Source organism: Brienomyrus brachyistius, chromosome 3, assembly GCF_023856365.1.
Source record: "Brienomyrus brachyistius isolate T26 chromosome 3, BBRACH_0.4, whole genome shotgun sequence".
In the NCBI taxonomy this organism is placed as follows: domain Eukaryota; kingdom Metazoa; phylum Chordata; class Actinopteri; order Osteoglossiformes; family Mormyridae; genus Brienomyrus; species Brienomyrus brachyistius.
In genome coordinates, this window is record NC_064535.1 from 21537771 (window position 1) to 21561734 (window position 23964).

Below are 23964 nucleotides of genomic sequence, written 5' to 3' on the forward strand. Positions count from 1 at the left end.
CACTCCCATACAGTCTTACACACACAATACAGACGAACATGCGCCTATGGCTGCTGTCGTTATGTTTCACTGTCAAATATCGACGTGGACATCTGCGCATGAATATGCTGCTGTTCTCGCTTTCTGTCACACACATGCACCCACGCGCGCACACACACACACACACAAACATACGCGCAACACCAACTGCTCTTGCTCATCACTTGATTGCTTAATTACCAGGAGTGTTACAGATCCGTCCCAGCAGGAGGGGGTAGCTTATTTTTTTAGTGAGCGATGGGTGCAGGCGTGGCACGTACGGGCACTGGTGGGACGCGGGCGCCCCTGACGAGCCGTAGAGTGCCCAAGTTTTGTTGCTGGACTCCCGAGCAGATGGCCGACCTCAGGGCCTAGCGTTTCGTCGCCATGGAGAGCCCAGGGCCCAGGAGCACTCTGCCCCCCCCCCCCAAACACACACATGACCTTCCCCATTTTATCAACATTTATTCGCAGAACAGAAAGCATTTGATGTAGCTGACAGGTGTTCCCTGGATGGTAAATTAAATCGCCTGTCACTGCTCTCAGTGCCTCTTTTCCCAAAGCACAGATTACATCCTGTTGCTGTAACCGGCTGCCTTTTTGTTTCACATTGATGTTCAGATTGACATTTCTTTCTGAACACTTTAATTACACGTTACTTCATCTGTTAACCTGCTAAATATAAACTTTAGAATTAAACTTCAGAGGAATTTACGTTATAGAAATTAACCAGCTACCAAATGCCTCATATTTCATTATACCAAAAAGTAGGACATGGAACCACAGGACATCTTTTAACGAATTTTGTAGTGGCAGTTATCCATAGGGACAGAATCTGTTTGCGTAGTATATAGTCATTCCACCAGAATTATTTATGTAATGCAATTCTGTATTAAAAGGCCACCTTTGAAAGGATACTGCCTTTGAAAGATAAAAAGGATATTTTTGTCTTTAAAAGATAGAAAGGGCTGAAAGAGAATAGCTTTCAAAACACGTACAAATGGAATTATCGTGCTTTTAATATGGGCTGACAGATGATTTAAGGAAAAAAAAAATCTGATTAGCTTTTGGCCATTATATGATTAATAAGTGGATTAATTGCTCTCGTTGCATGTGGATGGTTTTACGTAGTGCGCTAGAAGAATTCTTCAACACAGGGAAACATTGCCGTGATGATAATCGTCAGTCTATCAGAGAGAAACATTTCATTCAATTTAATCATCCATCCAAGAAATGAGGAAGGCACAGTACCGATTCCTGGGAACACGATGCTGAAGGGGGAAGTTCTTTGTGTGTTTTTTCCTGCCTAAATCCATCTGTAGATCTGTAAGCCCATGCTGGGTTTGATGAAATGATTTTTGAGGATAACTCACACCTACATTGGGTTATGTTTCGCGCAACAGGAAATGATTACAAAGTGTTCATCTATTACTTATCTCTGATGAGAACATGCTAAACGCGACTGGAGATGCATTCAGCCTCTCAGCTTCCACAGTTGGTGCTTAACTGGGACCGGCGGGTGCCGTGCAGGTGGCACAGTGGCTAAGTGGCTATCTCTGTGGCCTCGCACCTCCAGGGTTGCTGGTTCGAGTCCAACTCCTCTGCGTATGTGTGTGTGCTGAGTTTGCATGTTCACCCTGTTGTTGTGGCATTTTTTTTCCAAAGTTTTAATTTCTTTCTTGCCCTCATGTATGGTTTTGTCTGTGCGTTCTGTTATGGACTGGCATCCCGTCCAGTTTGTCCCCCCTCTCACGGGACAAACCCCCCACTGCCCTGTCGTCAATGAACTGAATGGATGGAAACGACGATGACTTTCATTGTGGAAGGGGCCCTTAAACCAGTTTATTTACCAGTTGTGAAGTTTACATTTTAAGTGATTTTTTTTCTTTTCCGCATCAGGTGGAATGTTAATATGCCGGCCTGAAAAATACAGATAGAGGATTAAAGCTTTGCCCTGTAAAGCAATTTAATCTATAACTTTCCTATTTTCAAATATGTTACACCATATATTTGTAAATAATTCACATGCGTTTCTAATCCACAGTCATTCTGAGAAAGGCTGTTTGGAGAGACTGAGCCCAGGGACTGTTCCTCTGTGATATGGGCACCCAGGTGTCGTTTGACTGAGTACATTTCCTCTTTTTTATTGTCTCTGTTCCAATGCACTGTTGTTTGATGCTAGTTTTTCATCTAATTTAGTTATATTGCCATAGTACTACTACTTCTTCCATTTCCTGCAAGTTCTTTTTTAATGGATAGTCTGGTTTTTAATTTTATGTTTATATTATTATAATGTTTCAAGCATCCCTGGTTACCCAACAGGTTAGTGTTACAGAAAGCTGCTTTTTGCACCTAAATTGCTGAGAAATCTATTTTAAGAATTGCACGTGAATTCATATGTAACAGAAGGAGATGCGACACTGTTACCTTGGATGAGGTGAGGGCTTTCTGACATGAGCAGGAGATCTGCTCCCATGTGACTGTGTGAACCCAGAGCACGTCACATGACCTGAAACTTGAATCTGATTGGTTGCTATAATAATGTGCCATAAGAGGGGGGAAAAACTGTGATTTTTCTATCTATAGCAAGGCTTTCAAGGCTAGTGTTTGTGGAGTTGCTGTTTCACGAGGAGCATCGCTAAGCTTTTTTTGTTTCTTGCTTGTTTTTTTGGCAAGAGCATGCTGATGTCTAGCAAAAGGCAACACGTCTAAGCTGGACCAACCAGCTTGCATTACAGGGTGTGGCCACTGCCCAGATGGTGTGTTTTAGTGGAGTCATTCTGTGGGCTCAGTCTGAAGTACATCACCCAATTACAGACCCTTGGGATTCCTGACACGCCGATCCAAGACCACTTGCGGCTGGCAAGCAAGATGCTATCTGTCACTTTCATCTACCCATGCCCAACATCTCTATGTGACTAATAAGACAACAATTAATTTTTCTGCCACTTAGAGTCTTCCATTAGAAACCGAAACCTTTTTGCATGGGTGGTTATTGACGTGACAAGAATCAACCGTTCTCAACCGACCGCGGTCTCAGCGTGCAGATAGACCCTAATTAATATCTAAGTGGTTTCCACGCTACATCTCTCTAGACCGGATTTTGTTCAGCCCACTTGTGCAGAGCCGTCGTATTTGTGGGATCTGACCTGCGATTGTGAGCCTGTACACACTCTCAGCCTGCGGGGATCGATTTCGGTGTGAGAAGACGAGGCTTTTATGAAATCAGCGACTGCCTGTCAGTGTGCGCGATCACTGCAGACTGCCAATGAACATCTGTGATCGTTATAGGCTACGGAATCGCAAGCCAGCCGAAAAAAAAAGCTTTTTGATTTCTCCAAACTCGGCCCTTTGAATATAGCTGGGATTCTTTTAAACAAAATTCACATTTCAGTAAATTTTTGGCACCTTCAAGTAATAAGTAAGGCTCGGTGCTTTTCAAACTGAAATCAGTTTAAACTTAATGAATATTTATTAATCTTTCGTTTTAGCCAAATTAAATTTGGAGTCGAATGTTTTTAAATGTGCCTACAAATATAGCAGTAATGTGAAAATCTTTTAAAAATAGGCCTAATTTTGCAAAGTTAAGAACTTGTACATCTATAATATTTATGCAGCTATCACAAGTGACACGTTCAACCCATTTATTTGAAAAATTACTACATGCTGCATTAGCTATGTAAACCATACAAGTGGAAAATACGTGTTGAAGGAAATAATGTACGTGACAGATATACAAATATGTGAACATAAACTGGACAAAATATGCTTAATTGCTGTCTTTATGATAGTATATCCGCACATCTTTGCAATCTATTGAATGGGATTCATGACTATAATATTTTAAATGTTTGTACCGCTTGTCTACATTCCGTTTTTCTTGTATACAGCTTTCACCTGTTTTTCCGAGTAAAACTCTAATATATATTTCATGTATTGACAGCGATGTACCGCAAAAGTGAACTGCTCTTTGTGTTCAGTTTTTCCTACATCCGTCTCTGCAAACTGTCTTTCTCGTAAGTATGTAGTGTAGAGGAGGGTCAGAAATTCCCTGTGATACTGCCGAAGACGGTCATATAAAATAAAAATAAGTGCACAGTGGATGTTTGTCCGCGATTACGGGCGCCTCTGCCCGCAAAAAGGGACGAGGTTAGCGCACTGCGATCGCTCTCCATGGTGCTGACGACGTGACGAGCTGGGGTTTTCTCGGAAGTGCTCGTCCTGTTATTAAAATCTCTTAATTAGCGATTTACGTGATTGCTCTTCCTCCTCCTTTGGGAATGGGCGGCGGGGGCGAGCGCACGGCGCGCACTGATAAACGGCGGAACCGCAATGTCATGCCAGTAGGGAACTGGCTTTACCATACGGACAGCTGGATCGCTATGCCGCATCGCTGCCAGCGACGCCGTGCCAGTGCCGCGAAATGGCAATATGTATAGTTCAACAGTAATTTTGCCCTTTTACCAACTGGTGGCCGAGCCAAAGCGATCACTAAAAACTGTCGCAGGGAAATGCGGGGACGCAGCTGTCCCGAATAAGCAGGCGAATCCCCCGCTAAACCATTTTGGACACCAGTTTCGATGTAATGTGATAAAAACGTTGGCCACTGAACTATAACGATGGCAGTGACAGAAAATAAGCGGTGCCAAAGTATGCTGACAGTGAGGACAACTTAGAGCCTTTAACATACGCTCCTAGTTTAAATTTCACCATAGAAAATAATGACATTTATTTTAAAGCCATTCTGCATTCTTTAGATATATAGCCCAGGTTTCTTGATTGCCGAATTGGCAAGCTGGTACAAGCTTTTACATATTGGCCAGGTATATCCTCTTTAATAAACGGCATGCAGTGTGAGCGAACTGTCAATGACGATTTGCCATATGGCAGCGACGCGATAATGTCTCTGTAGTCATGATTCAAATCTGCAAATACAGGAACATGAAACATCTTCGGTCGGTGTTTATTCATTAAATCCCCACCGCATTGCAACAGACACCGATCTCCGCGAATTAAACGCACGGATGCGGTGTCGCCCCTTCTCCTCCTGGATCAATGGCTTTAAAAATCTCGTGTTTAATTACAAAAATCCCCATATAAGCATTTACTTATATAAGAAATGTGGCATTTGTTTTGGCTGCGATATTAGTGTATCGTGCCCCACAATAAATCAGTAAAACGACATGACCTACAGGTTCTGGATCAGTTCTGGGACAGCGGGGAGTACGCTTGCGCTGTGAGAGAATAATTTCAAGCAGCCAAGTGAGGGATGTATTCCTTTATTTCAGTTTCAGGAAAGCGGCGGGGGACTCGGGGTCTTGGGTATGCTTGGACTATATTAAGGGTTGTCTCCATCTAGCGGCATTTTATTAAGTGCCCATGTAATTTATGTGTATTATTTTATTCGTTTTAAAATTTATTTTCTGCGGGCAAAAATTCTCATAAGTCAACAGCCGTCCCCTGCAGTTCCTCCGTCTATGAGCTTTCTTTTGTGAAATGAAAAGCTCTCCGATGTGAGTTCGGACCTTAAAATGAGAAGCTTAACCCGGAATATGGGGGAAGCAAACTTTACCGCCTGACTTACAATAATAATTGTACTGCGGTCGCCGTTATTATCATGCAGACACCCCAGGACGCATCTAAGCGGCGCGCTTTGCAGCGACTGCTTCGCTACATCCATAATAGTTAGCTAATAGTTGCAACACGTGACACGCTGCTGTTGCTTTCGGGACCGAGGGCAAGTTGGTCTATGCTAGAGCTCAACGTTTACGCAAGTCTGTCCGGGGGCGACTCGATGTGTGTGCATCTGTCAGCTATTTTAACGACTTTGGATGTCTATGGCTTGATTGTTGTTTTATTATTTCCAGGTATCGGCATCGGTGACATTTCCAAAGGAACAGGCGGCGCCCGATAGGCTGCCGTATTTTCCGCCTGCACTAGCACACAAACCCGGTGCCCCGGCACGCTGCTCGCCAGGGTGGTCTTGGGCTCGATGAAAGGAGCTCAGTTGTGCTTCTCTTTTGGGGAGGATCATACAGGAGAAAAGGCACTGAAGCAGACCCCATCTTGTTGCTTCCTGGGGGGGAACTAATGCAGAAGGAAAATGCGTGCCCTCTGATGACTGTGCGGGTGGGTTTGCGTTCAAGGCAGGCGTGATTACCTCGATCCGTTTTTGAACTTGTTGCTGTTTCATTCAGACATTCCTAAGGAGGAATTAAGCTGGTTCTTCACGATACTCTCTGGTTTATTGCTGCGGGAAAACCTGAGTATTTGTCCTGATTCCCCTGAAGATTGTAAAACAGAAGAAAACCGCCTTTATGTGTTTCTTTTCAATAAACCAGTTTCACGCGAAGGTGAGTGGCAATTCAACAATTTAACAGAAAACAATTTAAACGTTAATACTAAATTAACTTTATATTTGGGGGAAAATGCAAAACAAAGAAATAGTGCATGATCTGCATCTCTTCAGATTACGTTTCAAAGCACAGGTTCACGGATTTTTTCCCCTACTTTGTATTGTGCTACAGTTTTGATCTGGCACACAGGGACACATTGCAGGCACGGGTCGCTGTATATCTGTGCATATTTTTATGCACGTCCAGTAATCGGAGCACAACTGTGTATGTGTTCAGATTTTTTCTTACTAAATGTCATTTTGCGGAATCCTACCGCGCGTTTTAGTATCTTTCAGTTTTGTCGATCTGTAGATGTCCTTTCGTCGTCGCACCGTAGCTCTGTAAGTGTAGAAAGCGGGACTTTCAGTTGTCACTCGGCTGGAGCAAGTTGCCGGAAAGCGGGGTCAGCATGGCAGCGGGAGTGGCCGCTTGGCTTCCCTTTGCCCGGGCTGCGGCTATAGGATGGATGCCGGTGGCGAGCGCACCTATGCCGACGCCCCCGAGGGACAAGCGGCGGACGCAGGACGGACTCATAATCCTCAATGTCAGCGGCACCAAGTTTCAAACTTGGAGGAACACTTTGGAGCGGTACCCAGACACTCTGCTGGGCAGCACGGAGAGGGACTTCTTCTTCCACGAGGAGAGTAATGAATATTTCTTTGACCGAGATCCCGACATATTCAGACACATACTTAATTTTTACCGCACCGGCAAACTGCACTATCCCCGGCATGAGTGCATTTCCGCGTACGACGAAGAGCTGGCCTTCTTTGGGATAATACCGGAGATAATCGGAGACTGCTGCTACGAAGAGTACAAGGATCGCCGTCGGGAAAACGCGGAGCGCATCCAGGACGACGAGGACAATGAGAATAATAATGATCTGGTGTCGCCGGATATGACACTACGGCAGTCCATGTGGCGCGCATTTGAAAACCCACACACCAGCACGATGGCCCTGGTGTTTTATTATGTCACCGGCTTCTTCATCGCCGTCTCCGTCATGGCCAACGTGGTGGAGACCGTGCCCTGCGGGTCCTCGCCCAACAGGGTCAAGGATATATCCTGCGGCGAGCGCTACGCCCTGGCCTTCTTCTGCTTGGATACAGCGTGTGTCATGATCTTCACGGTCGAGTACCTGTTGCGTTTGTTGGCGGCGCCCAGCAGATACAAGTTCGTCAAGAGCGTCATGAGCATCATCGACGTGGTCGCGATCATGCCCTACTACATCGGCTTAGTGATGACCGACAACGAGGACGTCAGCGGGGCTTTTGTCACCCTGCGGGTCTTCCGCGTGTTCCGGATTTTCAAGTTCTCCCGCCACTCGGCGGGGCTGCGCATTTTGGGCTACACCTTGAAGAGCTGCGCCTCCGAGCTGGGCTTCTTGCTCTTCTCCCTGACCATGGCCATCATCATCTTCGCCACGGTGATGTTCTACGCGGAGAAGGGCTCTACGGCCAGCAAGTTCACCAGCATCCCCGCGGCTTTCTGGTACACCATCGTCACCATGACGACGCTGGGGTAGGTGCTGACTGTGGCGGCGCTGTCCGGCCACGTGCTCCGTTGCCGGCGACCATGTGAAATTGTGCTTTGTGGATTAATGCGCCGTAGCGCCGCGTATGCGCATGCGCTGTTGCGCACAGCTCACTGTACCCTGCTGAGAAGCAATTAACTATTTAGCGATTCACTTTTACACTCATTACAGGTTACGCGTATCATATAACTGGATGATGTTTTTTAAATCTCCTGCCCAGTGAAAAGTTATTTTAGATTCATGTGAACTGTCAATGCAGACCTCATATAGCTTAGTCTACAGAGAAAAATGAAATCGTGGTCTGTTGGGTGATTTTAAAGTGTTGAGGGATAAAAGTGGGTATGAATTATTATTTGACCAGCAGTGACACTTCATTTTAGAAGTAAACATTTGCACACTCCAGATACTCCGAGTTTCACGCGTGGTTCACGCTGTCCGTGGTCCTGAAGCCGCCGCACTGAGCTGTCCGATTGCTGGATATGGCGTGCAGAAGGGGACTGCCGGTAGCATGAGGGAATTCCCGGAGCGCACCCTCCGTACTCCCAAAACGGACTCTTCATGAATATGTTGTATATATTAAATCGTTGTGTTGGTCACGCCGCACAGGACAAACAATAAGAGATTCCAGCTCATCTGCGAGTGGGCGTCAGAAAAGCACGTAAAGGATTTGCGAAAACGTTGAATATGTCCCTCCCCAGCAACAGTCATGAATAGTAATATCCAAACACGCTTACTTTAAAGTCTGAAATGGCTATATTTCCATTTTCGTGGGTAATAATAATCAGGTTATAATAATACAAATAATACAAATCTTAACGCTCCTGTGCAGTGGGAGAGGCGTTCGCTAGGTAATGAGATGTAGCTTCTGAACGGAAAGTAGTCTATATAACACAGTCTTTTTTGAAGGAGACCTTACAAGGTATTGTGTCAATGAGTTTTTGTAATTGCAAAAGTTTCATTCTTAGAGTGTTCCTTTAATGTTTTGTCCTCACGCCTTGGGCCTCCACAGAGGACTTGAATCAATCACGTGTCACATTTGCAAACGCACATTGAAGTGCTGCTGGTGCGTGGCAGTGCTGTTTTCGGGGATGAGTCTTCTCTTAATGCTAATCAGTCGAGTTTTCAGTCAGCTGCTGAAAAATGGAACACTGAAGGATGGTAAGAGGAGTGCAGGTGATACAGGACCAGCACATCAGCTGCTCGGAGATAAATGCGTGTGACTGCATGCTATCTATAATCCTGTTAAGAAAACCCAGTTGCAGACCTGGCCACCTGGTGCATTGGGAACAGCTACGGGCAGGTGACAGTGACTGCTTAACTGCCTTATCAAAGGGCCACTCTCCGAGATTGAACATGGCATATTTTTAAAATGCGCACATAATTTATTAAAGTCTCATTACTCTGTCGCTACATGTGTGACAATGATTCATCTTCCTCTGTGGTCTTCGGGCGGGAGGGTAAAACTGTAAATTGACAGGTGTTTCGAAGACTCAGGTGGTAGGAAGGAATGGAATCACCATAGGGAACTTTTGTGTGAAATTTTGTTGACCTACTGTAGTCTTCCTAGTCCTCGATGGCTTGGGATCGTTGTGCCGGGACGATTTCAAGTGAAAGGAACGTGTCAGAGCACTTATGCAGGAAGCTGAGTGCAGTTCGTTTTGGAGCACTTTGTATTTGAACATTAATGTTCCTGGGACCACGGTTCGTGTCTCCGCCATGGCACCATGTGGAGTTTGTGGGGTTTCTTTGTTCTCTCCACGTTGTTTGTGGGGTCCCCCCCCCCCCCAAAGTCTAAAAGCAAAGCTTAATTGGAGTTGCCAAATTGTCCGTAGGTGTGCATTTGTATGTGAATGGTGTGTGAGTCTAACCTGTGATGGATTGGCGCCCCATACTGGGTTGTTCCCTGCCTTGCCTCTGTAAAAGGCTCTGGACCCCCCCCCCCCCCCCCCCCCCCCAGACCCTGAACAGGAGAAGTGATTGCAGGATATGGATGGATGGTTGAATTAGACCAAGAGGGGGGTTCCAAGCTTTCACATTTGTGCATCATTTTGGGCATCTACTATCTACTAAATGAGTGAATGTAAATGCGAATCAGATGTTATTTATATTGTTTATAAACAAGAATTCAACAGGTGAATGTTGCGTAGAAATTCTCCTTGAGACACCCCGGGTTTCCCTTTTGCCCTTTTTATTGCCTTCAGTGTTTATTGGGTTCTTCTCTTAAATGTGATTTCTTTGTTCTTAGGCTGACTACAAGTAGATGAAAAAGTTCAGCTAAGACGGTATGTTGGGAGATGTTTTTTTTTTTTCTGTTTTACACCCAGATTCTTTTCCCTGCTGCCACTTTCACTTCGACTTTTCTGCTAAATGAGGCTGGTCACAAGCCATTGAGCTTGGGCTTCTATGGGCTCCTCTGCAGTTTTAAGAGGACGGCTGGCTTTCAATGTACATAAAAAGAAAATTGAACTAACGGAACTGGATACCAGATGAAGTCGTAAAACTTGGCTAATTTGTAATGATGGACCTGCGTACATCTCAGAGCAAATTAGAGAGGGAACCCCCAGATTACTGCGTAACAGCCATGAGTGCAACACAAGTTCAAAGTGTGCAGAGGAGTATCTCGTCAATTTTTCTGGGTAGTTTTTGTTTGGTTGTATACGTTCACTGCTCCGAATTATTTATGGAGGCTGGAAAGCCACTGATTAAGGCTGCCGATTCCTTCCAGACCAGCCGTGTCTTTGACCAAGTGTGAGGCTCCAGATCCATGGGGATCTGCAGTCGAAGAGAATGAGAGAAAAGACTGGGATTCGTGTCACTGATTAACCCTTGTCTCGCCCTCAAGCCCCTATTAATTGACTTCGTCCTGGCTTTTGCTGAAGTGTCCGGGTGAATTTAATCAGCCTTGCCTTAATTGGCTTAGCCGCTGTCAGATCGCATCTAATAAGAGCTGCCGCCATCAGCGTTAACGACCGGGCGTATTAATCGCTTAGCGGCATGGAGGTTTGGGGCGGGGGGAGGGGGGGGGGGCAGCTGGTGGTGTGTGCTGCCTCACACCCTTGGAAGCAAAAAGCACACAGCACAGGTGTGTGTCCCTGCCCTCAACTTGGCAGTTCCCACTTTTCTTGGATTTGGCAGGATAATGTCGCTACATGCAGCACTAAGAGGAATGGGGATCGGGGTGGCCTTGACCCCAGGAAGGTTATACGCTCTCTCAGTGGGACCACTGCCAGAGTAGGGTTTGGGTTATACGTACCCTGAAGACCTGTAGATGGTTGTCAGCATTGCCACTCGGGGGTTTATGAGGATCTAACCTAGTTGCACCAGCATTATATCTCTAAGAACTTTAGTTCCCAGTTAATCATAAGCCTGAATTAACCTGCTCAGGTTTCATCAGAAGTACGGAGATTATTCACCTCCCCAAACTGGCTACAGTAGAGGATTCATGTGCCAGAACTTGGACAGAAGTCTGGCTGACTGCCTGAATTCATTACCGTTCCCTGCTAGCACATCCGTACCCTATCACAACGCAGACATGCTTTAATATAAATATCACACCCCCCCCCTCCCCCACGTGTGTGATGTCACGCGATCTGTCAGGTTATCGGCCGTGCAATCGCAGTCTTTCTTCTGCTTCCCTATTGGTCCTAATTACAGCAGTAAGCGCACCCTTGCAGGAGACCCAATTACGTGACATTTAGTGGTACTTCCCTAATTCAAGGAGAGCATGTGCAGGAAGGAATGTAGAAACATTTGATTAGTCTTCAGACGTATATAATTACAACTATGTTGTGAAGTAATTAAAGCGTCTTTGTCGCTTCAAGTTATCCTCCTGGAAGAATTTTGACGTATCCGGCACATTCCGACGCATGGCTCTTTAGGGGCCATTGTGGTGTACATTTTCACATTCCTATATCCCGTTCATTTAAAATTATCCCTAACGTTTCTTTAAAACGAGTCCCAGCATTTCAAACACTTAGACAAATCCCATGACGGCCTGGACCTAATTGAAGAAATCCAATTAAAAGTTTTCGCCGAAATAGCATGTAGACCTGTTTTATGTGTGTGTGTGTGTGTGTGTCTTTTAATTACTTCACCATTCACACTGTGTTGAATTATGCATAATGCAAAGGCTAAACAGAGAATTTAACTTTAACGTGCTTTTGAGGTATTTTAACAACGAGACACTGTGGGCTTCGGGGCCGGTGGTCTTCTGTTTCTGCAGAAGACCGGTATCCACTGAAGGGTTTGCTAGATGTGTAGAATCGGTAGCTGAACTCGCCAGCTGTGCTTCCTAATGAATTGCACAATGGAAGGGGCCGAAGTCCCATGAGTCGTCCATGCCGAGGGTAACCAAGTCTGGTTATTCTATTTGTAAAGCGGTGGTTGTTCAATATGCCCCCATCGTTGAGAAGAATAAGGTGATGGGTTCTCCTAAATAGCAATCTCTCTGGCATAGCGATGTCCTTAAGGCCCAGTTGCTTACCCTTGCGTTACAGACCTTTTTGTTTCTGCCTATCAATTTCACACCAACTCCTGCAACAGGCAAGCAGACTGTCCAGCTCAGAAGCGCAAACGCGAACTGGGGAGTCAACCGACAACCCCCAGACTTCAACAGCACCCAAACGGCAGGTGCTTGCAAGATTCCCTCAAGTCAGCCCCAAAAAATGTAATTTCCGTAATGTCTCAGGCAGACGTTTCAATAGCATGACGGAGCGTCGCCGATGCGAAAGCCAAGTCTTGACAGCATCTACTGTTAATTTTGTAATTCAGAGGCCTTAGTCCATCGGCCAATAATGAAAGTCTGACAACGACAGTGTCAGCAGATCTCTGGTGAAAGAACCACAAAAAAAAATTATTCTCTTCAGAAGCTCAAGTGGAAATTACACCGAGAGGTGAAGTTCAAGCTGCTGATTTTGAAGCACAGTACAGGAATGAACTGATCAAATTTAAATGAATCCTTCTTTAAGTAAAACCCCCCCCTGAATGAGGATTAGATTCTTTTCAGGTGCAGAGCTGTATTTATTCCCTTAAAGTACTGAGCCTCCACTAGGACCAGAGTAGCTGTGTGACACAGACCAGATGGGACCCTTCCAGGTTCATAATGAGGGCTGGTATCAAGGAAGGCTCATTTTCCCAAGCTTTTGCTTGATTTCATTATTTCCATAAATTGGGACGATCCTCAGTCCTCTCCGCATACGGGGCCACGCTCTCCTTGAGTGGGTTTGATTTCCAGAAGATTCCATGCTGAGTCGAAGAGCATGGATTTAATTAACGTTTCGCTCGGCCTAGGTGGCCGCGGTAAGTCCTATAGCTTAAACCGGGACGTCAGGTGGTGCCACCTATCAGAAGCAGAGAGCTGTAAACAAACTGGGGAGACTGGGTTTCAGATGGGATGGCGAGTGGAGGGTCCGGCGAGTCGGGGCTGGGAGAGAGGAAGAGGGGCTGTAGAGATGGGGTTAGCACGATCGTAGAGAGGAACAAATACGAAAATAGCTGGCTGGGTTGCAGGATGAGGGTATTACAGAATGACAAAATGAACGTCTGGCGGGAGAAAGGGCCCCAGCGGGGTGTGGACTCAGCTGTCAGGTTCTGGGTGTCTCTTCTGGCACCTGAGAAGGAAAAAAACAGAACCCAGTGTCGTATGACTGGTAAAAAGACACAGGTAATGTGAGCGAGTGGGCCCGTCGCCTGATTTCATCCCACGCTGAGATGTCTCGCAAACCCCATAGCTAAATATTTGCGAGACCTGCATGAGGCGGGCCATGGCGGTGAATTTTAATCGGAGTGAGCCCCATGTGCTGAAATTGCGTGAATTTGATCCACGGCGCCGTTTCACGCGGTGGGGAGAGAAGTGACCTTTTCGAGGAACATGGAGGGTGGGACAGATGTAGCGAACCGGGCTGCCTGGTGTCGGATGTCGTTCAGCTTCCAGTTCATACTCGCATCGCTGTGGTATGTCGTCCGACCGCCAAAATGGGATGTGAACTCTTCGCCTTTACCCAGCCAGCCCAGTCCGTAACCTCTGGCCGGTCTTTGAACTCCATTGAGAAGCCATCAGGGCAGTTAGGCCCGTAGCCAGAAGGATAATAACTCAAATCCCTGTAGGCCCACAGATGTCACCCATCTGGGAAAAGAGTCATGAAGATGAATCGCTGTGGGAAGAGGTGTCAGCTCAGCGAATGAGTGTCCGTGTTTCTGTGGGGTCTGTTTCGCTAGATCTGGTCCTTCTTATATTCATGAGCCTTGTATTCGTCTGGCGAGGCATCATAGTATGAGATTTTATCTACCCGCTAAGCGGTAACATATGTCATGATCTGTACGTGGCGCGTGTACCTTCCCTGCTCAGGAAACGTGCCTCGTGTTCTGCCTAATGAGGCATCCATCTCCCCCTGGAGTCCGGGGGCCTTGCATCCAGAACCTGTGCTTACATTAAAAGAAGGACGATAATGAGCAGCTGTCTGGCCGCCTCGGACATGTGGAAGCGGGCCCACGGTTCCACCGTGCAGGCGGGTACCAGCGTGCGTCCCTGCTCCGCCCCGCTCTGTCCCTGTCAGAAAGTGGGCCAGGCCGCCGCCTCGCCCGACAAGCGGCTGTGCCTGTCACAGTTCTTATACGTTTTCCGTTAACGGCCCAGAATTTCCGGCGAAAGCCGATGAGGTCGACCCGACTCCACAGAAACGCTGTAGGATGACTAATGGGACCTTCTTGGGCCCTTGTGGCATCTGTTGCTGAGAGAGAAAACAGGAGTTTACATGTTTTATTTTTCAAATTTTATAGCAGACACTGAGGTCGGACACAGCAATTTGGCTCAATATTGAAATCGTGTTAGACCGTGCCACCTGTTATCAGTTAAATAGCAGTTAAATTCAAGTGCAATATATAAAAATTAAAACTGCATATAAATATATTGACATTTATAAAGCAAAATGGATTTAAAGATGGCGTGTGTAATAGTGGCAAAAGAAACGGAACGGAGATCCAGAACTGCATGCAGCCAGTAGCTTGATTGGCAGCACCGGTACGTAGGAATGAATGGGGCAAAGTGAGGAGAATGGTCGTAGGGCAGAAGCAGGGGTCCAAAGCCGAAATATCCGTCCGGGGAACAAACACGGGACACGACAACACAGGGAGAGGGTGACAGGAGAAGCCGGTCTCAGCAGGGCAGGCGGTTCAGGTTCGGGTCTGGGAAGGGGAAGAGGAACAGGTAAGGTAAGTACACTGGGCGGACGGAACAGGTAGGAAGCAACAGGTAGACGATAGACAGAAGATTGCTCGGTATGGCTCAGTGGCATAGCTCAATACTTCGCAATGTCCAGATGGAGATCGGTGCTTTAATCCATTCTGTCATTAGGCGTCATACGGAACACCGGGCTGATCCCGCCCGTGTGGGCGTGATTGAGATGGGTTACTCGGCGGGTTCCGCCTGCATGGGTGTGACAGCGTGGTGTGGTGGTACTGTGGTCAGCACTGTTGGCTCCTGGGACCAGGGTTCGAGTCTCTCTCTGCCATGGCTCCGTATGTGTGGAGTTTGCATGTTCGCCCTGTGTTATCAGGGGGTTTCCTTCAGGTACTCCAGTTGCCCCCCTTCCTCCCTGCCCAAAACCTTGCTGAGGTTAGAGTTACCGAATTGCACGTGTGTGTGAATGGTGCGTGAGTGTGCTCTGCTGTGGGTTGGCAGCTAGTCCTGAGTTGTTCCCTGCCTTGCATCCAAAGACTGTGGACCTTTCTCCCAACAACAACTCTGAATAGGAAAAGTGGGTGCAGAAAATGGATGGATTTTTATTTTATTTTTTTTTTATTTATAAATGGATTTCATAAGCAGACATTTAAGTAGATGATAAGAGCCTGCATTGAATTAACTCCCATGGAGAATGGATGGATGTGTGGATGTACATACAGAAGCTTCATTTGAAATATTCCTCTGACTTTAAAAGGCAATAGTTTGCCTTGATCCCAGACGCAGGCTGCATAGCAAATAGGTTTTGAAAGTTTAAACGGCGAGCAGGATGGATGATGGGTGGGGGGGCACCTGCAGATGTTTTTTTTTTTATAAGGAGGGTGTAGAGGGTGGGACTGTGGAAACAGAGGACTGACACAGGAAAGGTGACAGGGGGATCATCTTCAAAATACGACGCTTCATACTGTCCTAAAAGGGCGAAACACCATTATTTCATTTATTTTCTCAGTTTCATTGTCAGTGTGGTTACTGCGTTCTGCTTCTGTTGAGCAGTATATTGCATAGAGGCCGGGAATAACCAGTGTGAGATTATCTGGTGATTTGTATGCATGGAGTTTTGCATGTTCTCCCCGTGTGTGTGTGTGTTTGCTCCAAGTAATCAGATTTCCTCTCACATGTCGCCAGGCAAAGTGGAGTCTCCAAGTTGCCTGTGTGCCTGTGTGTGTGTCTGTGTCTGTGTGTGCGCTCTGCCATTGACTGACACCCTGGTTGGGGTGTGCCCTTGCGTTTTGCCCTGTGCTGCTTCTTGCAAGCTCATGTCTCTGTGGATAGATGGATGGATGGTTCCTAACATGGATGAAAGCAAAATCTTTACCTGACAGACATGCTTTACCCTGGCATGCCCATGTCAGTCGGGGGAATGTTCACTGCATTCATTTGCAGCATCTGCCTCCTGACTGGAACGACGCCGACGCTGCGTAACAGGATTTCGGCATTAGCGCGTGACAGCGACATGCCACAGCGGCGATGCGCACCACACGTATCCATCGCGGCCGAGCCCAAGGCGCAGCTGTCACTCCAGGCGGCTGCCACCCCCCCCCCCCCGGGGTTCAGAGAGCGCACTGCGTTTACTTGTAGCTCCCGGGTGTCCCCTGCGTGTTGTTTGTTTTTTCCTTCTTGATCAGTCATCACTCTTCCCGTCGGGATCCATCTCAATCTTCTCGCCTGTCAGCGTGAATTTAGGTCGGCGTTTCTTTGCCTGGGGTGTTTTTCCTCTTGTTTTATCTTTTACGGCGCCCTTTGTGATTTGCGGCCAGACGGGGTGTGTGGTGTCGAGGGTAAGGTGCAACCCGGAAGCGGGGGGGGGGGGGGGAGGTTGCTAGGTTACGGATAAGGATAAAGATCCTCCGTCTTCGGCCCCGAGCACCGCGTGGGGTTGACCGAACGTGTGCTGGTGCCTTATTTGCTGTCATGTAGGGCCTCAGGGGGGTTGAGAAAACTAGGGGTTCATCCTCGAAACGCTGAGCCAGCGTAGGTCTAACGGATCGCAGCATCTCCACTCACCAGCTCATCTTTGAAACAACGTCTCAGTTCTCCTGTCATTCGCTTAATTTCCTTATTTAACAAGAGGCTTGTTATGCGCTTGTGTTGTTATTTTCTCTCATCTTTCATCTGTACTGATTAAATTACACATTTAGTTCAAGAACCCATTGTTGCCTTATTCTAATTGCATATTTATCAAGCTTTCAGATACTTGTCGCAATCTGGGAGTCAGGTGGGGTGAAAGCAATGTTAGGTGGAAGTTTTTACATCTGCTCCTCGGCAGATAAAAAAAGCAGAGTCTGTCCCGAAGGCCTCAGACTTGCGTTTCCTTCAAACCGTCGCTTGTTTGTTTGCAGATAAAAGGCTCTTCCTTTAGCGTCGTTCACCAGGGGAGCATCTGAGCGTAACCTGAATTTGACAAGCTTCGACGATGGATAAAAAGCAGCGGAGGTCGGAACATCCGAGTGAAGGGAGACGAGATACATCTCTAACGCATTCCATCCACCGCGGCTCGTGTGTGTGTCAAGCTGTTAATGGTTTAAATGGGAATTCTCGGAGCAGGTGGAATAGGGGATTGAGAATGGCTTTATGCCTCCTGCGAATTTCCTGTCGATTTTAGGAAATCTGCACAATCATTCCTGTCAGCAAAAAACAATGATTTGATTTGACCTCACATCTGCTCGGGTCCTTTGGAAAGTAATTTAATTAGTCTACAGAAGGTCTTAATGATATTAATATGGAACAAACAGATTTGGAAGGAGCTTCTTTGGGAAATGACCGGGTGACACGACAGGGCAGTGCCCCCCCGTGGGATGTTAGCCAGTCTACTTATCGCCCACTTGCTGCGCTTGCTGTTGGTCACGATGCGCGCTCACTGACGTATGAACGCCATGATCCTCCGTGGGCATTTGGTCGCCATTTTGTTCAGCTTTTATCCTAAACTACCCAGCTAGTAAAAGAACACAAAAAATAATGGGTCTTTCTCAAAACCAAGAATGCAAAGATCGTACTTGTGGTCTTAGCATGAGTGGTCTTGGTAACTTGCCTTCCAAGCCTTCTTAACTTGTGGGCCAATGAATCATGGGAATGGTCCTGTTAGGCGAGGATGCAGCTGATGTATACTTGATATTTGGGATGGGGCAGGAACAACATCCTGGGATTTTTACTGTTCTCTATACTTCAGTTCTTACTATTGGAACTGGTCTTTGGAAATGGAAGATGACATAAAACGAATATTCAAGTACTCAAGTACTCAAATTGAGGATCATCCCTTGTTTTGACACATTTTTCTTATTTTTATGTCATTTGCTTTGCACATCTCATTTTAGATACAAAATAATCTTGATGGAGGAGTCTGTGGGAAAGCTCCTCCTCCTCCTCGGTCGTGCTCACCTCAGCACCCCTGCCCCCCCCTCCCCCCATGCCTGACAGGCTTCCCCTCCATCATCTGCTCTTCTCCCCTCTGATGATCAGATGGCCCCCCTTTTCGAATGGATGCTCTCGAAGATAAGATAGATGTCATGTTGTTGTTCTGGTTTAAGTTAGATAGGAAGCTAGTGTCATGTTTTATACATCACAGGAGACCACCCCCAACCGCCCCCCCCCCCCACCAGTCTGACTCCAGCGAACTCTCTGCCTGCCTAGCCTCGATAGCACCTGCCGCTGGGGAGGGAAATCGTTAAAGTGACCTCATTACAACGACAGCATCACCTTCAAACGGGTGGACACCGCAGGTCTCTGGACACCTCTTTGTGTTTTGCTCTTTGTGTGACGGTCCTGGGAAATGACGGAAATTCCTCGGCAGTAACGTGTCACTTACAATGAATTCATATAGCTTGTGACGTCACACCCACCCGCTCTTCCTGCTCATCCCAGTGAAACTGGAGCCCGTCCCAGGAAGCAAAGGGCATTAAGCAGGGGGTCTTTAAACTGCGGCACCTTCCAAATCCCACAAGTTATCTACCTAAGCAAGAAATCTGGCTTGGTGGTACAGGCCTCTGCAGTAATTGTTTGGTATGATTAAATCATGGTACTTTCTGCCTTGTCTGTTGATGGAAGCAGCTAGTAGTTCAGCAGCAAACTGTATCCTCCAGGGGATTGTGTTCGACGTGAGAGAATCAGAAACCCCTGTCCGGATTTCACGTTGCTGGGAGGCTGCCTTCTGCTTGGGGGAAGATAACGTGCCGCGCAGAACGATGTCACAGAACGTGATGGCAGCGGTGGGGGGGGGGTTTAGTGCATTAAGATGCATCTGCGAGCCCCATTTGCGCTTATCGGAGTACGTCGGTGCTCCCCGTGGTCTCACATCAAGTCCAGCAGGCCGCTGTGTTGAGTTATTCAGGGGGAGTGTAGGGGATGATACCATCTGTACATGTTAGCATTGCTTGTCTCTTCCTGGGAGTTTGGGCCGTACCTGAGCCCCCCACCCCACATTATCTTGGTCCGTCACAGGGGGGCTGAACAGCCCTGACGATAAGGAGACCCTGACACTGTCCGTTGGTCTTGGGAAGATGGTTAACGGGAGAGCTGCCAAGAACGATGGATGTGTTTCACCTGTGCCAGTCAAACTGAGCACCTTCTGCAGATAAGCCCGTTGTGGACAGAGGATTTAGGTTTTCAATCGGATGATCATGTGGTTTGGGGTCATGCTGTGTGCCCCCTCCCCTGCCATGATTCCGTGCAGTTACATACATGGGTAGGAGCAACACTTATCCCAGGGTAAACCTGTCGCATGGATTAATGTAGGGAATCACAAGAGTTTACATCAGCACATATGACCTGCGCATAAACCTGTAGATTTTCATTGCGGCACTTATTGCGCTGGAGTTATTGCATTGCAGGTGCACTGACTGCAGTCAGAGCATTTTTCACCACATCAGCTCATGTTCTGTTTGTGGAATATTGCAGGTGCCATTTTACAGCTTTGGACTAATTTTGCATTTTGCTCTAATTATCCTAATTTCACATGGCAGACTTTTTATTTGTTTGTTGTCCTAAAGTGGTTGTGTTTGTGTAGAATGGAAATGCGCTGTGATTGGGCAACTCCCCCCCACTTGGGCTGTGATTGGCTGGGCGCCTGACCTTGGTGGTGTGTAAGCGGCGCTGTCCAGCGACGGCCCAATCCAGACCATGAAGTCCACGCATCGCTCCGGATCAGCCGAGACGTCCGTGTCGATCCAGAGAACATTTAGCCAAATCCTCGGCACGCCGCTCGGAATTCAGGGAGCGAAATAATAGCCGCATCTGCCAGGGATCATTGATTGTGAGCTTGCTGCGAATACCAATGAGGTGGCATTAAACCAAAATGAGAAGTGCCGGTGCGCTGCTCGCTGTTCCAAACGCACCACAGGGAGGCCGACAGAGGCGTATTGGATATTCCAGCCGGTGGCTTTATGACTGCAAGGAAAAATCTATTAGGAGCGCAGAGATCCTGCTTACGTGACCTGGTCATGCTGAGTTTGAGAAGGTCTTTGCAGATCCAGATTGAACCACAGATACACAATGAGTACTCTGACAGTCATCTTCTATCTCATCTCCGTAACGCTTATTATTTTTGGACTGTTAGTGCTGCCATAGCAACGCTGCAACAATAACAATGTGAGGTGTGCCATTTCTCCCCAGCTCAATTAATTAGGCTGGCTTGTTTATTAATTAAATGCGGGTTTGCATTTCGACGCTCGTGACAATCGTACATCCCAAACTCTTTGTTAAAATGAAGTGTGCTGGAAGTGTTCTCTTGCTGTTAAAAAGGGATCCCTGTCATTTTCTATTAGCTTAATTTGCCTCTTAAAGGATCCCTGACGGAAGATTAATTTGTGGTTTAATTAGCCGAACAGCTGAGGTAGACCCATGATTTCATTCAATTTGATAACCTGGTAGGAGTTTAACATTTGTCATTGTACCAAACCTCCAATGAAAATAAGAGCATAATCGTGGTTTTAAAATCCAATTCCTTTAAATGAGCTCAAAAGTTTGGGCAATGCTTTCCATTAACTACACCCTCAGAATGCATGTACCTGTATAGAACATTCATAAGCAGCATCGTAACACAGTATAAATTTTAACAGCTTTAATATACATTAATAACAAACATTTTAATCATGTGGTCATACACTATATGGAGAAAAGTATTAGGACACCAGGCCATTACACCCAGAGGAACGTTTATGACATCACAACCTAAATCCATAGGCATCAATATGAAGTTGGTCCCCCTTTGCAGCTATAACAGCTGCCACTCTCATAGGAAAGCTTTCCATAAGGTTTTGGAGTGTGTCTGTGGGAGTTTTTGCCCATTAATCCCAAAGAGCATCTGTGAGGTCAGGCACTGATGTAGGACGTGGAGAACTGGCTCACAATCTCCATTCTAATTCATCCCAAAGGTGTTTGATATGGTTAAAGTCAGGGTTCTGTGCGGCCAGTCAAGTTCATACCATATGACTACCAAGACATTTTGGACAATTCTATGCTTCCACCTTTGTGGAAACAGTTTGGGGAACGTCCTTTTCTGTTCCAGCATGACTGTGGCCCAGTACACAAAGCAAGGTCCATAAAGACATGTTTGGGTGAGTTGGGTGTGGAAATAACTTATGAATGTCCTATCAAGGCATGATGAATGCATTACGAAGGTGCAGTTAATGTAAAGTGTTACCAGTGTTTGTAATGCATAGTATTCAATCGAATAGGAGACAGCTTGTTATGGGGGTGAACAAAGCCCAATTAGACGTGCGCAGACTCCCTGGATTCTTGTACCCATGATAGTGTTGATAGTTTGACATCCAGAAGTACAAAACCAGCATGTAGCTTCCGAAGTGGAGCATATCTAGTGTGACCAAGAGGAGTAGCACCAGTGGATTGATAAACCATTTTCTAATGAGCTACATATACATGGGGAGCACTGTAGAGAAACGTGGTTAATTAGTAAGCTGAAATAATTATTTTACTGCGAATAAGAACAACCGTGCAGTGCAGTTTGACTCTGTAGGATTTGTTTAATCTGTGATCATCTGACCAGCAAAAGTCCAGCATCAGAGAGTATCTGCTCACATTCCTCTGGTCGAAATAAATCGGGAGTGTTACCCGGCAAGCTGGGGGAGGGGGGGGGGGGGCCCAGAGGTGTGGTGGCATTCCCACAACAGCAGCACGCCCCTCCCCCACCCCCACCCCTCAGTTTCTCCGCTAAGTCTCCTCTTTCTCCATTCTTGATGTGATCGGAATGTACAGAATAGACACTTTCGATAATAGAATCTCTCCGGGATGAACTTCGAGAGGAGCATCTGACAGCGTTTCCCGCCTGTGCGAGGCAGTATTCCCGTGGCTAGCCCCCCCCCCCCCCCCCCCCCACACACTCACAGGTAAATCTCACACCCGCCATTCTTGGGGGCGGACAGGTGGTGTGAAACTCGCTGCAGGTCTGATGCAGGTACGCGTGTCGGAAGGCAGAGGACTCTGGATGTGAGGGTTCCCTATGTGCGTCAGAGGAGAGGGAGTGAGAGGGAGCTCCGCTAAGATCGGCGTGAAAGCGGGACGCCGTTCCTGATCTGATTAGACTTAGTGCAGACTTGCCAGGGATTCGGGCTGAAGGGCTTCTTCTGCTTTGCTCTGGCTTGACTTTAATATGCGGCTTCTGTGTGAGAACTGACATCGTACGCCGCAGCCACTCGCTGTCCTCACTGACCTCCAGGAACGTTCCACAGGTGCTTCTAGCCCGTGCCCTCATGACCCTCGATCTTCCGTCACTAAATTAGGCGAAATTCCAAGGGACCGTCTCCCGGGAAAGGGAGCTTCCCGCCTCCGACGCAGTGCTGTCAGAGAGCGGCCCCTGCCTCAGAGAGAGGGGGGTTGGGGGGGGGGCAGGCGGGGTTCCCGAGGGGGAGCGGAGGCTGTGATTTGTCCAAGAAGGATGGGGACTGAAAGTATCATACGGATCAGAAGAGCACAGCGCCCACACACAGCGATGAGAGGCTGCGGCGGGAACCAGACGTTCAGGCCTACCTGATCCGTGATGAAATCCATACACTTTTCTTTGTCACTCCCGCTTGAGCGTTTGAAGAGAAACCAGCCCTTTGCTGTTTGGAACCTGAGAATGGCACAGCAATATGGAGATGTATACAGGGGTGGGGCCACAGGGGAACTGACCCCAACTGAAAGCTGATTGGCCCCTTCCCCTGTCAATCACCAATTCAAAACAAATCACTGGCTAATGACAGAGTTGGCCCCTCTGTATGAGTTTTGCCTCTTCTTATGCCTCCCACCTTAAAAAAAAAAATTCTAGAATCGCCCCCATATGGAGATCAGTAGCCCTGACAGAGGTTTTAAATGTGGGCTGTATGCTCTCTGGGGCGGGCGGCCCCAACCATGTTGCGTCTAGCGACAGTGATGGAGCACAATCCATTTCCTTGCTGGGTCGGTGCACTGTGCTGGGAGATGGTCCTCTCTCCCATGCCAGCATTTCCATTTATCTGATTTCAGGAATATTATACTTGTAGTGCTGACAGGCCCCTGAACGCAGTTGTCTGTTTATGCGCTGGGTTTGAATAATGAAATATAAATGACATTGCATTTTAAAGTAAAATTGACCCGCTCGCTGCTGATGGCCGGACTAATGTGGCATGGGGACGTAAAATATGGCATTTATATTTGGCACAGCTCAGCACTTTCATGCTTCCTGAGCTCGAGACGGCGAGATTAATGAAATTCACTGGGACGAGATTAAAGCTTTACAGCTGTATTTTCTCCACAGCAGGAGGTGTCACTGCTCCTGTGTGACTGCTATGAATTTTTTTTTTGTTCCTGGA

The 23964-nt window shown here is 47.1% G+C and overlaps 1 protein-coding gene across 4 annotated transcripts in view; it reads left to right on the forward strand.

Annotated features, from left to right (window-relative positions):
* The window catches only part of kcnd2 (potassium voltage-gated channel, Shal-related subfamily, member 2), a 200418-nt gene that overhangs the window by 100360 nt on the left and 76094 nt on the right, over positions 1-23964 (forward strand). Inside the window, exons 1-2 of one of the 4 annotated variants that reach the window (XM_049007419.1) lie at positions 5283-5340; positions 5886-7934. In XM_049007419.1, coding sequence (XP_048863376.1) covers positions 6823-7934 — 1112 coding nt within the window. In that variant the 5' untranslated portion in view covers positions 5283-5340; positions 5886-6822. Of the gene's footprint in view, positions 1-5282; positions 5341-5482; positions 5532-5649; positions 7935-23964 lie in introns of those variants that run through there. The other 3 variants (XM_049007420.1, XM_049007418.1, XM_049007421.1) reach the window with 3 other exon arrangements.